This window comes from Anabas testudineus, chromosome 5 (genome assembly GCF_900324465.2).
Source record: "Anabas testudineus chromosome 5, fAnaTes1.2, whole genome shotgun sequence".
In the NCBI taxonomy this organism is placed as follows: Eukaryota; Metazoa; Chordata; class Actinopteri; order Anabantiformes; family Anabantidae; genus Anabas; species Anabas testudineus.
The window spans coordinates 1,415,759-1,430,118 of NC_046614.1; the positions used below are offsets into that span (position 1 = coordinate 1,415,759).

General features: G+C 46.7%; 1 protein-coding gene across 2 annotated transcripts in view; it reads left to right on the top strand.

Annotated features, from left to right (window-relative positions):
• Positions 1-14,360, top strand: part of fbln2 (fibulin 2) — a 65,866-nt gene that overhangs the window by 17,689 nt on the left and 33,817 nt on the right. For both annotated transcript variants that reach the window (XM_026344606.2, XM_026344605.2), the window contains exon 3: positions 12,756-12,876. In XM_026344606.2, the coding sequence (XP_026200391.1) occupies positions 12,756-12,876 (121 nt within the window). The remainder of the gene's footprint in view (positions 1-12,755; positions 12,877-14,360) is intronic.

Consider the following 14,360-nt stretch of genomic DNA (forward strand, 5'->3'; position numbering starts at 1 on the left):
TGTGAATATGTTTGTGAACCACGCTTCACGTGTTTGTGAATGATGGTAGCATTTTATGACATTTGTACAGACTTTATTCTTGATTTTTTTGTAGCAGTGTCATATTTGGATGAAAATAGGAGCAGACATTTCTCACAAGGTAGCTGGAGCTGGGCCCAGGGTGCTGCTGATGATGGGTGTCTGGATAGTGTATTGGTAAGATTGTAGCCCTTTGTCCACCTGTGGCCTACCTCCAGTTGGGGTCTTTAAGCAAGACCTCCTTACACTTACCTTGCCTACCTTATCTGTCTCACATTTAGGTTTGGATAAAAACATGTGCCAAATGACTAAATGTAAATGTGGGGCTGATAGATTGCCAGACATGAAAAGGGCTGACTGGTGGTTGGAGGCTGGATGGGCATGCTGGGCATTCAAGGAGATTAGTATTTCTAAGTAAAGAGGAGTAATTGTTGAGAGCAAAAAAAAAGCTATTGTGTCAGAAACAAGGGGCAACAACAGGTAAGAATGGTCCTTTCAAGTCACCGTGCATTATATTCCCAAAACTTTACAGATGAGGCCCTTGGGGACAGAGTGAGAATTAAAGGCACAGAAATAATACTCACTTATCATTGTGATCATGTTAAAAGCGTGAATAGATTCAAGGAATTCAGACGTCCTTGGGCTGACCTTACAGACGTATTAGTAAAAACAAGGCTGTTAATCGTTGATGTTCATCAGATGACACAGTAGAGATAGATAAAGCCCAGCTGAGGCAACAGTGAGCTGATTTACTGACTATTTGCACAGTTAAAGGAACACAGCAAGAGTGATCTTTTATGTAACACCTGGGAATGCCCCCTTTAAGACTTGCTGTTGCCTGTGTTAGAGGCAAATGGGTGTTTTTAGGAATGATGCTTATGTTTGTGTGTTATAAAAGAGAGTAAACATATTTACAGGTTTCCCATTGAAATTACTTTGACTTTTACTCCACTACATAGATTTCTACATCATTAGTTACTAGTTGCTGTTTGCAGGATTAGATTCATATAAAAATCATTATATATCAATGAAATGCTGATGTATCATTTATGTATGTAAATGTAACCTCCTGTTACTATATAAGGTGGTTAAATCAATCCCATCCTATCAACTGTTGTTTTTGTTCCACAGTCTGTAGCTCACAACAGATTTTAGTCAGCATCTTCACTTTTGAAACTTTGTCTATTAAATCTGGACTAAACTTCTACTATTATGTTATTGGCAGCATTAGATTATACTTGTACATTGTTCGACTTTATATACAACTTTAAAAGGTACAAAAATAAAACTGTATGCAAAACTACCTCACAAGAACATGTTGTATGAAACAGACTGTCTGAAGTCAGATAAGTCTTTGCAGCCACAGCTTTTTGGGGCTTTATGTTGATGTACATAGAGATTCCACCCTGACCCTGATGGTCATGGGAGGTGAAATTTACATCATAGATACTCCAACATAACCTGGGAGAGAGATGAAAAGCATGAATTGGCCTTTAGTTGACTTCCATTGCATTCAGGCTTCGTTCATTCTCATTTTAAGACCCATGTATATTCATTAAGGCAAGAGAAGCATTGGATCTCCATTTTTTTTTTTTCTTGAATGGGGTAAAGATGATCAACGAGAGAGAGAGAGCGCCACTGTTGAATTTAGATAATCATTTATCAGGGTTTTGAAAAAGCTTCCTTAAATGAGTTGCAGAGCGAGTGGAAAAAAGACAAGACCATATTAAATCAGAGGCATGAGGTATATCTGAAAGTTAAAGGTTATTCCTACTAGTCTGCTACACTGGAGGTACCAAATGATGAACAACATATTTTAACACACATTATTCTGGAGAAGCAGTAAGTCATTTCCGGCTGTGTGGTTGTATTTATTTAGGAGTCACACTGATAAATGATCGTCACAATGTGTTTCAGGGTGAGAAAAGCGTGTGGCTGTGCCAGAGCAGTGTGGGAGCTGAGGCAGTTAGCATCCTCATATTGTTCTAAACCATTACCCGCTATGGCCTGCTCATATTATTGCAAAGTAAAAACGTCACTCTCTGAATGCCCTGAGTGCCTCATCAGTCCATTCATACTGGCTGAACAAATAAACACGTTGAATAGAAAGCACTCAGAGGCAGGAAAGATAGAATCAGTCATGTTTTATGTCTGCGAAAGTTCAACAGGAACATAGGGAGTTTTTCTCAAAGCATCTGTTGGAGACAGTGTTGTTTTGTCTTGCTCCAGCCTGTATGTTTGCAATTTAACCTCACTTTATCCTTTTGTGTCTCCATTTCTATTCCACTTGGAATTTTTTTTTTTAATCTTGGATTTTGACCAGTAAATGTTCATTAGACTTGATGTCTAATGAACATTGACATGTTTATGTAATTATAAATGTTAATACAAGTGTTTGTGTGGCGATAAAACATTTTACAAAATATCACCAAAAATGTTTAAGATGTTATTGAAGACAGTGAACAAGCTAAGTAAGAGTTACAGTTATTTAAGGGGCACTAATCAGGATTACAGTGTAAAAAGTGTCACTCCTAATGACTAACTGGTTGTGGTAAATATACTGCAGCATTAAGCACCTGAGATTTCATGTAGATTTTTCATGAGTTGGTGGAAACCAAAAACAGAGCTTAAAGGAAATTGATAAATGCACTTATGATGGTTGCCAGAAATACATATCTTCATAAATGCTAATACTTATTTATGTATTATAATAATGTGTAAATGAGCATTGTTTTCTAACATGTTTAAAGCTTCAACATGCATCTTTGAGGAATCAAGCTACTAGTAGCATGACACTACACAAATAAGTCAGCCTGTTCTCATTGCTAAGGTGTGAAACAAGATCGCTGGCAATAAGAAATTAAAGGTACCTCTTTATGTCAGCATGTTGAATCTCAGCACCCCAGCCAACCCTTTAGGTATCAATCATAAAATTACAAAAATAAGATGAATCAATCTGAGTAAATCAACCTTCTCTAGGTGGTGAGAAGGGTGAACTACACCTAAAAATAGGAGAACTGCTGGCAGACTGTTCAGTGAGCCTCTAACAGCACCTCTCTAACACGTTTTGGAGGATATTGAGAAGCATTTTGTTGTAGAAATGATGGAGATGTAGAAGAAGATTAATTTTCTTCACCAGCTCATCACTAACATTGTCATATTGTCTCAACATATAGTGCCTTTGATACTGAATCTGTAGATAATATGAGAAACACTGTCACTGTATAAATACTGCTTGATGTAAAAAAAGAAAAAAACAAAACAGAAACACATCACTGGTAAATAAAGAATACACTGAATGAAAACTGAAAACTTCTGATTCATATCATATCATATCAGCAGTGTTCAGCACTAATTGGTTGATATTTCTGGACAGCTGTGTATCGCCATGATAAATGATCAAATCAAAATATTGTCGCCTCATTACCACCAAGTGCATCCTTACTACAAAGACATTACCGGCTGCAAACATTGATTACATCACAGGCTGCAGTTGGTGTCTGGATTTTTGTCATTCATTCTCGGGTGGTGCAAATGTATCTGACATGTCTTAGTGTGGTGTGAGACAGGTCTGTGTTTGGCCAGACAAAGTAATGATGGGTTAGCAGTGTGAAGCCACGCTAATCAGTCCAGACAAACCCCATGGGAGCTCTTTCACAGGACGGATGTGTCTTGTTTTTAGTCTGTTACATAACGGCAGCACTGCTACTGCAGCAGCCATGTTGACTCTTTGGACAATAGGTTATTGACCAAAGTGTGGTTTCTGATCTGATGAAGTATATCCGCTTGTTTCCATTGTTCCTCAGGTAATTAGTAGTCCACTGTGTTAAGCTACATCTGACCCTGCGACTGAACCTCATGTTTAGTCTTTGGCAAGCACTCCCTTAACATACTTCACATAACAGTGGGAAATGACACTGCTCCCAACTTTCCAGTTTAGTTTCAGTGGGAAAAAAATGGAAAAAACTATTCTGTGCAGTGTCTTTAAATTAAGTGCAAATTTATGTTTTTCTTTTCAAAACCAGAGTGGGAACTTACACTGGTGTCTTGAAACAAACAAACAAGCAAAGAAACAAACAAACAAACAAACAAACCTGTGAGCAGTAAAGCACAACCATAATCCATACATCTTATACTTTTCATAAACTCATCCAAATCACGATGTTTCCACAACTGTAACTGAGCATTTATGATGATTGTGATTATCATCTTTGATGCTATTTGAAGAGACATTTTACTTTTTATCAGTCCCTCAAAATACTGCCGCACACAGGGTATCAAATACCGGCAACCAAAGAGTAACGTTGTCAGAAAATGCAAAAGGTGCTTGACAAAGCATTGTTATTTTACAACCTGGAAAAATGAGAAGGGGTTAAGTAAACCATTAGAGATGTAATGAGCAGTTTTTCCTTTTCTACTCACTGATCTGTCCACAGAGCTGCTGCTATAAAATTTAACTTAAATTAAACTTGACCTTATTCCTATTTGGGATTGGAAACTGTCAGGATTCAGGCCTCATACCTGCCTGTTTGGACGTTTTTGTCTCCCCCTTCTGTTTGTTTTCTCCCTTCCTGCACCTCCACCTCCACTCAACCCATGGACTCTTAATTGACTGATTAATTTCACCTGTGTTCCCCTTTTGTTTTATAAGCTTCCCTCAGTCCTTTGTTCTCTGCTGGTTTGTCATGTTGTGTTGTGTGTCATGTTGCATAGTGTCCTCAGCAACTCTGGTTTGTCCGTCATCTTCCTCGTTTGTTTGTTGGACTGTTTCCCCACTTTGTGAGTTTTGTTTGCCTGCGACTGCAGTGATTTTCTGTTGTCACTTTGTATTTTTGGTTTTTGCGTTTGCTCCTGTGTTGCCTTGCCCTCGACAGTAGTTTTCTTTTGTTACTTTTGTATTTTTTAGTCTGTCGGTTTTGTGCTGTGTAGTCCTGTGTTAAGTTAGTCAGTTATTTGTGTGTTTAGTTGTTTTATATTTCTTTACCTGCATTCCTGCGTTGTTTTAGGTTGCTACTTGGTCTGTCGGTTCCTGGTTTTTGTTAGTTCTAATCCACCGTGGTTTTGGGTCTTTTGTGTTGATACTTTGTTAGTGTTTGTTTGGTTTCCCTGTGTCCCTGCCTTTTGTTGTTAATAAATAGTTCCTTTTGTACGTACCTGTTTACTCCGTGTCAGTCCGTTCCCTCACAGAACGAACCAGCCAGAAGCAACCATGGAATCACCCACTTCCACCACTGGTTGCACTGTCCTCCCTCCCTGTCCGTCTTTCATGCACTATGGTGTTTATGACGACATCCTGAGGGATGAATATTTAGACCTCCAGAGCAGTTCAGCGTATGTGCTACGGTGCGTGGACATGGCTGACACGTTGGAGTGTGTGGAGGCCATGTGTAGGGCATTGATCAGAGCCTTCAAGGATAAGGAGTACCTACTGAAGTATGTCGAGTTTAGACATTTGGAAGACGCCGTGATGGCATGTCTGATTTCGGCCAGGGAACGGTTTTTGTCGGCTCCCCCACCCATTCAGTCCTCCATTGCCGCTCACTCACTCAGTACGTCACCGGTTCCGCCAGTCACCTCACCTGACCCACTAACCCCTGTTGCTCTGAGCCCTGAGGAAGCTCGCTCAATATATGCAGAGCTGAAGGCTCAGTCGGCTCCAGAGCTAGATCTCCGGTGTGGTGTTAGTTAGCCAGTCACCCACCCCCTGTGAACCTCACCTTTCCCCTTACTGGGGTTCTCGTCTTGCTCTGCGGGTGGAGACCCCAGAGACTACCGTTCACAGCAAGCGCCGACGTCCCCGTCAGCGACGGAGGGCCTCCCAGGCCCCTGTGTCGGCAGTGTATGTGGCTCCGGGTGCAGTTGCCACAGCAGCCCGGGGCTCAGTCCAGGTTTGTGCGCCAGTTCTTGCTAGGGGTGCAGCCAATACTGTTTTAGTTGGTGGTACAGCTGATGCTGCCTCAGTTAGAGGTCCTGCAGCCGATACTGCGGCTCTTGTTTGTCCTGGTCCTGCAGCCGATGCTGCGGATTTTGTTTGTTCTGCAGCCAATGCTGCTTTAGTTGGTCCTGCAGCTGATGCTGCTTTTGTCTGTCCTGTTTCTGCAGCCGATGCTGCTCTAGTTTGTCCTGGCCGTGCAGCCGATGCTGCGGCTCTTGTTTGTCCTGGCCGTGCAGCCGATGCTGCGGCTCTAGTTTGTCCTGGTCCTGCAGCCGATACTATGGATTTTGTTTGTTCTGCAGCCGATGCTGCTTTAGTTGGTCCTGCAGCCGATGCTGCTTTTGTTTGTACTGGTTCTGCAGCCGATGCTGCTTTAGTTGGTCCTGCAGCCGATGCTGCTTTTGTTTGTACTGGTTCTGCAGCCGATGCTGCGGCTCTAGTTTGTTCTGCTCGTGCAGCCCATGCTGCTAGTGTTGGCCCCGCAGCCCATGCTGCTGGTGATAGCCCCGCAGCCCATGCTGCTAGCGTTTATTGTGCAGCCGATGCGGCTTTTGTTTGCCCCGCAGCGGCCCTCGTCATAGCTGCTGCTGCCGCTGCTGCTGCTGCCGCTGTTGCTCTTGTCAAAGCTCCACCTTCAGTTACTGTCGCCTCATCAGCCTCTTCAGTTCCTGTCGCCTCATCAGCCTCTTCAGTTCCTGTCGCCTCATCAGCCTCTTCAGTTCCTGTCGCCTCATCAGCCTCTTCAGTTCCTGTCGCCTCATCAGCCTCTTCAGTTCCTGTCGCCTCATCAGCCTCTTCAGTTCCTGTCGCCTCATCAGCCTCTTCAGTTCCTGTCGCCTCATCAGCCTCTTCAGTTCCTGTCGCCTCATCAGCCTCTTCCGTTCCTGTCGCCTCATCAGCCTCTTCCGTTCCTGTCGCCTCATCAGCCTCTTCCGTTCCTGGTCCCTCATCAGCCTCTTCCGTTCCTGGTCCCTCATCAGCCTCTTCCGTTCCTGGTCCCTCATCAGCCTCTTCCGTTCCTGGTCCCTCATCAGCCTCTTCCGTTCCTGGTCTCTCATCAGCCTCTTCCGTTCCTGGTCCCTCATCAGCCTCTTCCGTTCCTGGTCCCTCATCAGCCTCTTCCGTTCCTGGTCCCTCATCAGCCTCTTCCGTTCCTGGTCCCTCATCAGCCTCTTCCGTTCCTGGTCCCTCATCAGCCTCTTCCGTTCCTGGTCCCTCATCAGCCTCTTCCGTTCCTGGTCCCTCATCAGCCTCTTCCGTTCCTGGTCCCTCATCAGCCTCTTCAGTTCCTGGTCCCTCATCAGCCTCTTCAGTTCCTGGTCCCTCATCAGCCTCTTCAGTTCCTGGTCCCTCATCAGCCTCTTCAGTTCCTGGTCCCTCATCAGCCTCTTCAGTTCCTGGTCCCTCATCAGCCTCTTCAGTTCCTGGTCCCTCATCAGCCTCTTCAGTTCCTGGTCCCTCAGCTGTCGCTGCAGTTGCAGCCACCTTGATTGCTGCAGTCACCGCTGCTTTGGTGTCAGCTGCTGATCTGGTCCCTGCAGCCGCCACTGCTCCAGTCCGGTTCCCAGGCGGGTCGACGCAGAGGCCGCCGTCGCCGTCTCTTCAGTCTTCGGACGGGTCGACGCAGAGGCCGCCGCCGCTGTCTCTTCAGTCTTCGGACGGGTCGACGCAGAGGCCGCCGTCGCCGTCTCTTCTGCTAGCGTTTATTGTGCAGCCGATGCGGCTTTTGTTTGCCCCGCAGCGGCCCTCGTCATAGCTGCTGCTGCCGCTGCTGCTGCTGCCGCTGTTGCTCTTGTCAAAGCTCCACCTTCAGTTCCTGTCGCCTCATCAGCCTCTTCAGTTCCTGTCGCCTCATCAGCCTCTTCAGTTCCTGTCGCCTCATCAGCCTCTTCAGTTCCTGTCGCCTCATCAGCCTCTTCAGTTCCTGTCGCCTCATCAGCCTCTTCAGTTCCTGTCGCCTCATCAGCCTCTTCAGTTCCTGTCGCCTCATCAGCCTCTTCAGTTCCTGTCGCCTCATCAGCCTCTTCAGTTCCTGTCGCCTCATCAGCCTCTTCAGTTCCTGTCGCCTCATCTGCCTCTTCAGTTCCTGTCGCCTCATCAGCCTCTTCAGTTCCTGTCGCCTCATCAGCCTCTTCAGTTCCTGTCGCCTCATCAGCCTCTTCAGTTCCTGTCGCCTCATCAGCCTCTTCAGTTCCTGGTCCCTCATCAGCCTCTTCCGTTCCTGGTCCCTCATCAGCCTCTTCCGTTCCTGGTCCCTCATCAGCCTCTTCCGTTCCTGGTCCCTCATCAGCCTCTTCCGTTCCTGGTCCCTCATCAGCCTCTTCCGTTCCTGGTCCCTCATCAGCCTCTTCCGTTCCTGGTCCCTCATCAGCCTCTTCCGTTCCTGGTCCCTCATCAGCCTCTTCCGTTCCTGGTCCCTCATCAGCCTCTTCCGTTCCTGGTCCCTCATCAGCCTCTTCCGTTCCTGGTCCCTCATCAGCCTCTTCAGTTCCTGGTCCCTCATCAGCCTCTTCAGTTCCTGGTCCCTCAGCTGTCGCTGCAGTTGCAGCCACCTTGATTGCCGCAGTCACCGCTGCTTTGGTGTCAGCTGCTGATCTGGTCCCTGCAGCCGCCACTGCTCCAGTCCGGTTCCCAGGCGGGTCGACGCAGAGGCCGCCGTCGCCGTCTCTTCAGTCTTCGGACGGGTCGACGCAGAGGCCGCCGCCGCCGTCTCTTCAGTCTTCGGACGGGTCGACGCAGAGGCCGCCGCCGCCGTCTCTTCAGTCTTCGGACGGGTCGACGCAGAGGCCGCCGCCGCCGTCTCTTCAGTCTTCGGACGGGTCGACGCAGAGGCCGCCGCCGCCGTCGCCGTCTCTTCAGTCTTCGGACGGGTCGACGCAGAGGCCGCCGCCGCCGTCTCTCCTCAGCCGGCACTCCAGACGCCGGAGCATCCGCCCGGCGCTCCTCAGCCGGCACTCCAGACGCCGGAGCATCCGCCCGGCGCTCCTCAGCCAGCACTCCAGACGCCGGAGCATCCGCCCGGCGCTCCTCAGCCGGCACTCCAGACGCCGGAGCATCCGCCCGGCGCTCCTCAGCCGGCACTCCAGGCCGCAGCTCCGCAGCCGGCTTCCGCTTCGCAGTCCCGAGGTTCTTCGGTCTGCGGCTCTCCTGCCGCCTCCCGGCCGTCCGCCCGAGGCTCTGTCTTCTGGTTTGTCGTCTCCGCCTTCTGGTTCGTCGCCTCCCGGCCGTCCGCCCGAGGCTCTGTCTTCTGGTTTGTCGTCTCCGCCTTCTGGTTCGTCGCCTCCCGGCCGTCCGCCCGAGGCTCTGTCTTCTGGTTTGTCGTCTCCGCCTTCTGGTTCGTCGCCTCCCGGCCGTCCGCCCGAGGCTCCGCCTTCTGGTTCGTCGCCTCCCGGCCGTCCGCCCGAGGCTCTGTCTTCTGGTTTGTCGTCTCCGCCTTCTGGTTCGTCGCCTCCCGGCCGTCCGCCCGAGGCTCCGCCTTCTGGTTCGTCGCCTCCCGGCCGTCCGCCCGAGGCTCCGCCTTCTGGTTCGTCGCCTCCCGGCCGTCCGCCCGAGGCTCCGCCTTCTGGTTCGTCGCCTCCCGGCCGTCCGCCCGAGGCTCCGCCTTCTGGTTCGTCGCCTCTCCAGTCCTGTTCGCCGCCTCCTGGCCGTCCGCCGGAGGCACTGCTGGTCCGTTTGCCGCCTCCTGGCCGTCCGCCGGAGGCACTCCTGGGCTGTTTGCCGCCTCCTGGCCGTCCGCCGGAGGCCCTCCTGGGCTGTTTGCCGCCTCCTGGCCGTCCGCCGGAGGCACTCCTGGTCTGCTTGCCGCCTCCTGGCCGTCCGCCGGAGGCACTCCTGGTCTGCTTGCCGCCTCCTGGCCGTCCGCCGGAGGCACTCCTGGTCTGCTTGCCGCCTCCTGGCCGTCCGCCGGAGGCACTCCTGGTCTGCTTGCCGCCTCCTGGCCGTCCGCCGGAGGCACTCCTGGTCTGCTGCTCCCGGTCCCTCCACCGGGCCTCCCTCCGCCCACCCGGTCTGGTGTTTCGGGCCCTCCTCCGGGCCTCCCTCCTCCCGCCCGTCCTCGTTTGTTTGTGGCCGTCTGGTATCCGCCCCTTGCCGGGGGGGTCCTGTCAGGATTCAGGCCTCATACCTGCCTGTTTGGACGTTTTTGTCTCCCCCTTCTGTTTGTTTTCTCCCTTCCTGCACCTCCACCTCCACTCAACCCATGGACTCTTAATTGACTGATTAATTTCACCTGTGTTCCCCTTTTGTTTTATAAGCTTCCCTCAGTCCTTTGTTCTCTGCTGGTTTGTCATGTTGTGTTGTGTGTCATGTTGCATAGTGTCCTCAGCAACTCTGGTTCGTCCGTCATCTTCCTCGTTTGTTTGTTGGACTGTTTCCCCACTTTGTGAGTTTTGTTTGCCTGCGACTGCAGTGATTTTCTGTTGTCACTTTGTATTTTTGGTTTTTGCGTTTGCTCCTGTGTTGCCTTGCCCTCGACAGTAGTTTTCTTTTGTTACTTTTGTATTTTTTAGTCTGTCGGTTTTGTGCTGTGTAGTCCTGTGTTAAGTTAGTCAGTTATTTGTGTGTTTAGTTGTTTCATATTTCTTTACCTGCATTCCTGCGTTGTTTTAGGTTGCTACTTGGTCTGTCGGTTCCTGGTTTTTGTTAGTTCTAATCCACCGTGGTTTTGGGTCTTTTTGTGTTGATACTTTGTTAGTGTTTGTTTGGTTTCCCTGTGTCCCTGCCTTTTGTTGTTAATAAATAGTTCCTTTTGTACGTACCTGTTTACTCCGTGTCAGTCCGTTCCCTCACAGGAAACTGTGAAATCATAGTGTTTAGGGGTAAAATGAATTTTTAAAAAAGTAGTTTTCAAGCATCTTGATTGAAATTTAACACTTTTTTATGAAGACAGTGCTTATAAATTATGCAGACAGTCTTTGCTTGAAATTAGTTTTCTGAGCTTTGAAATGAGTAGGGACTGAAACAGAATGCAGCAAAGTGAAGTAAAGAGTTTCAAAGTGAAGCTTACAGTAGAGTTACTAAAGAAAGGTTCTTTTAAGTCTGAATGCACATTGTGCAATGTAGGATTAGCATAGTTGAGATTATTATACTCCGAGGTGAAAACAGTGGATACTGTATTACATCAAGAAAATAACGTCTGGAGAAAATAGCTAAATCTGTTAACATGCTCTGTTTTACATCATGTGAAACAAATTCAGAAATGTAACAATAGTCTTCACATTCACAGGATAAAGTATAATGAGCTCTGCTCTGTGTGTGAGTGTGGATGCTTTTATGCATCAGAACACATAGAAAGTCATTGATATTTATATATGTTTATATTTATTTTTTATTTTTTTGTATTAACTTTTTTTGTTGACATAAATTAGGTTCATGTCCTCCTCCTTTCATGAAACAAAGCTTCATTTCACAGCAGTGTGAATACAAATATAAATATGCAAATGTTTTTTACTATAAGCCAACTAAGGTTTATTGAGCTGAAAAACAGAAGTTCTTTGTTAGTGGCTTTTTGTTCAAAGGGCACAGAGTGAAGTTTAGTGTTTGTACTGTGGGTGCACTGGGGTATTCATGCTAATATGTGGATAAAAGCAGCAGAGTGAGACGGCTTTGGGTCTGACGTAGAGGCAATGGGGAGGCTGACAAGCGCCACTGGAAAATCTCTGACCAGCCTAGTGGTCACTCCAACTCTAACTTTGTTGTTATATTGTACTCAAATAACTAGTGAATATAAATCTTTTGTCAGATTTCTGCACAGATTAGTGTCCACTTGTTACTTGGTCTAACATTTTTGTCCAGACTGAAATATCTATTGCATGGATGAAAGTTTTATTTTGTGCAGGGTCTTTGGGGATGAATCTTGCTATGATTTGTAATATTTATGGTCTTTCGGTAAATCTTCACGTACTATTATGAGGTCATAATTTGAATATGTACACAGACTCAGGTGTCCCTTAGCATTAGAAAATGTTTGCAAGCTAACTGTTCAAAGGGTAAGTGAACCACTTTTTTAGCTATAAACCAATGTTCATACACCCTCCCTCACCAACCTCTCTGGCCCCTTCCAAAAAAGTCTGCATCAGCAGGAGAGGCTTTAGAAGGAGGTTAAAAGTTGAAGTGAACTGAGGTACATGTGTTGATAGAGCAAGGCCACTATTAGTAGGGATGGATTCACTGTTTCGCTTTCTACCTAGCATTATGTTATTACTCAGATAATGATGCTGCCATTCTCTTGTGGATTTGCACTGTCGCGTTTTAGAGAGCTCTGGCTTTGGGCATTACTGGGCTGGAGCCAACGGCTCAAAATGATATGGCTGGGCACCATTATTGCCCTCCGCAACATTGCCTGATTCAGGGGATTCTGGAGGGGAAAAATTCTCCACCTTGAAAGAGCCATCTGTGGCATAGGTGCCATGTAAGCCTTCGATGTGCTCCGCCGAGCATTGTAAATAAACCCTGACTCGCGACTCAACCTGTCGCATTTCTTGTTCACAACTCTGCTAGAGCTTGCCGTTCTACTTGTGAAAATGATATACTATTATAATGTAAGCTTCCCTTAGACATGAGTAAAATGTTTCCAATCATAAAAAGGACTACTGTATTCTGGTAATCTGACTACAGCTGTAGAAATCTTAAAGGCGCCTTTGAGGCCTAGTGCAGTCTACCATATGTTTCTGTCAAGCTACTTCCTGAATTCACTGCACTCTTCCATTCTGTGCAGACATGGAGAATTTACTGCACAACTGTTTTCATTCCATCAGTCTTGCAAGTGATTATGTATGCATACTTACATGTCTCTGGTCTGCAGGTCCACATGTTTCTGCTGAAGACCTGCTGCTGAGCTGCTGTACTGCAGGCCAGAAATGGGCCACAGAAAATCACCACTGCAACCACATGCCTCTGCTGGACAATGACAACGACTTATGCAGGTTAGTGATGTACTACAGTTATCAGGATATAGTTTTAGTTCTAGAGGAGAGTGTTCTGAGAATTAAGTGATTTTACTTATTATTTAAAGGCATAACCAACCAATTTTACACATAAAGATCAGAGAGATTCCTAACTGTGTTTGTCCACATTCAGTATTTGCTTGCTTATACCATGCAGATGAATGACATCGGTAGACAGGGTAATTTATCCAGTTCCGTTTGCCGCCATGACAAATTTTTTGTGAAACTCTCACCACTTAGCAAGCCATATGTGTCCGAACATCTACTGAGCAGCATTTCCTGCATTGCTAAAGCAAGTATATGAGGTCTAAAATAAATTCAGATAACACTAAAATGTGAGGTTATACTCACAAAATGATGGATTTAAAAATGTTCTATGCACAATATATTATTTCTTTGCGTGCATAATTTTGTGTCACAATGATTTTTCAGTCTGTGTCGTACATGTTCAATTCAATTCAATTCAGTTTTATTTATATAGTGCCATATCACAGCAAAAGTCATCTCAAGGTACTTTACATTGTTTAAGGTTTAAGACCTTACAAAATATAACTGTACACAATTATATTTATATACTCAACAACCCCACTTGAGCAAGTTCCAGGCAACAATGGAGAGAAAAAACTCTCTTTATTGGAAGAAATCTCCAGCAGAACCAGGCTCAGGGTGGGTGGCCATCTGCCTCGACTGGTTGGGGTGAGTGGAAAGAAGAGAGAGAAACAGCAATAACAATCAGCAAAAACAATGGGCAGGACAATAGGAGCCGTAACGCGCTCTGGAAATATCCAAGACCTAGGCCAGTAATACCTATAGAAAAGCACAGAGAGAAGGAGACAGAGGGGAGTAAGCACAACTATAGGAGAGAGAAGACAAGACAAGGTTAATGACATGCAATTGTGCCATTTGAATGAAGGGGAGAGGAGAGGAGAGAAGAGGAGAGGAGAGGAGAGGAGAGGAGAGGAGAGGAGAGGAGAGGAGAGGAGAGGAGAGGAGAGGAGGTCCGCAAGCAGACACATTTATTGCAGCATAACTAAAAGACAGTTGAGCGTCATCTGAGCCATCTCCAATGGTAAATGTAAAACCTGAACTAGGAGCTGGTTCCACAGGAGAGGGGCTTGGTAGCTAAAGGCTCTGCCTCCCATTCTACATTTGGAAACTCTAGGAACCACAAGTAAACCTGCAGTCTGAGAACAGAGAGCTCAGCTTGGAAGATATGGAACTATGAGGTCTTTAAGATAAGATGGAGCCTGATTATTCAGGGATTTATAAGTGAGGAGAAGAATTTTAAATTCAATTCTGGATTTTACAGGGAGCCAATAGAGAGAAGCTAACGTAGGAGAAATATGATCTCTCTTGCCAATATACTACTAATACGACATACTATTAATCGTGAATCACAATAGTCAAAAGTAAAAAAAATGAACGTCCTAGTTTTTCAGCATCACTTTGCAACAAGATGCTCC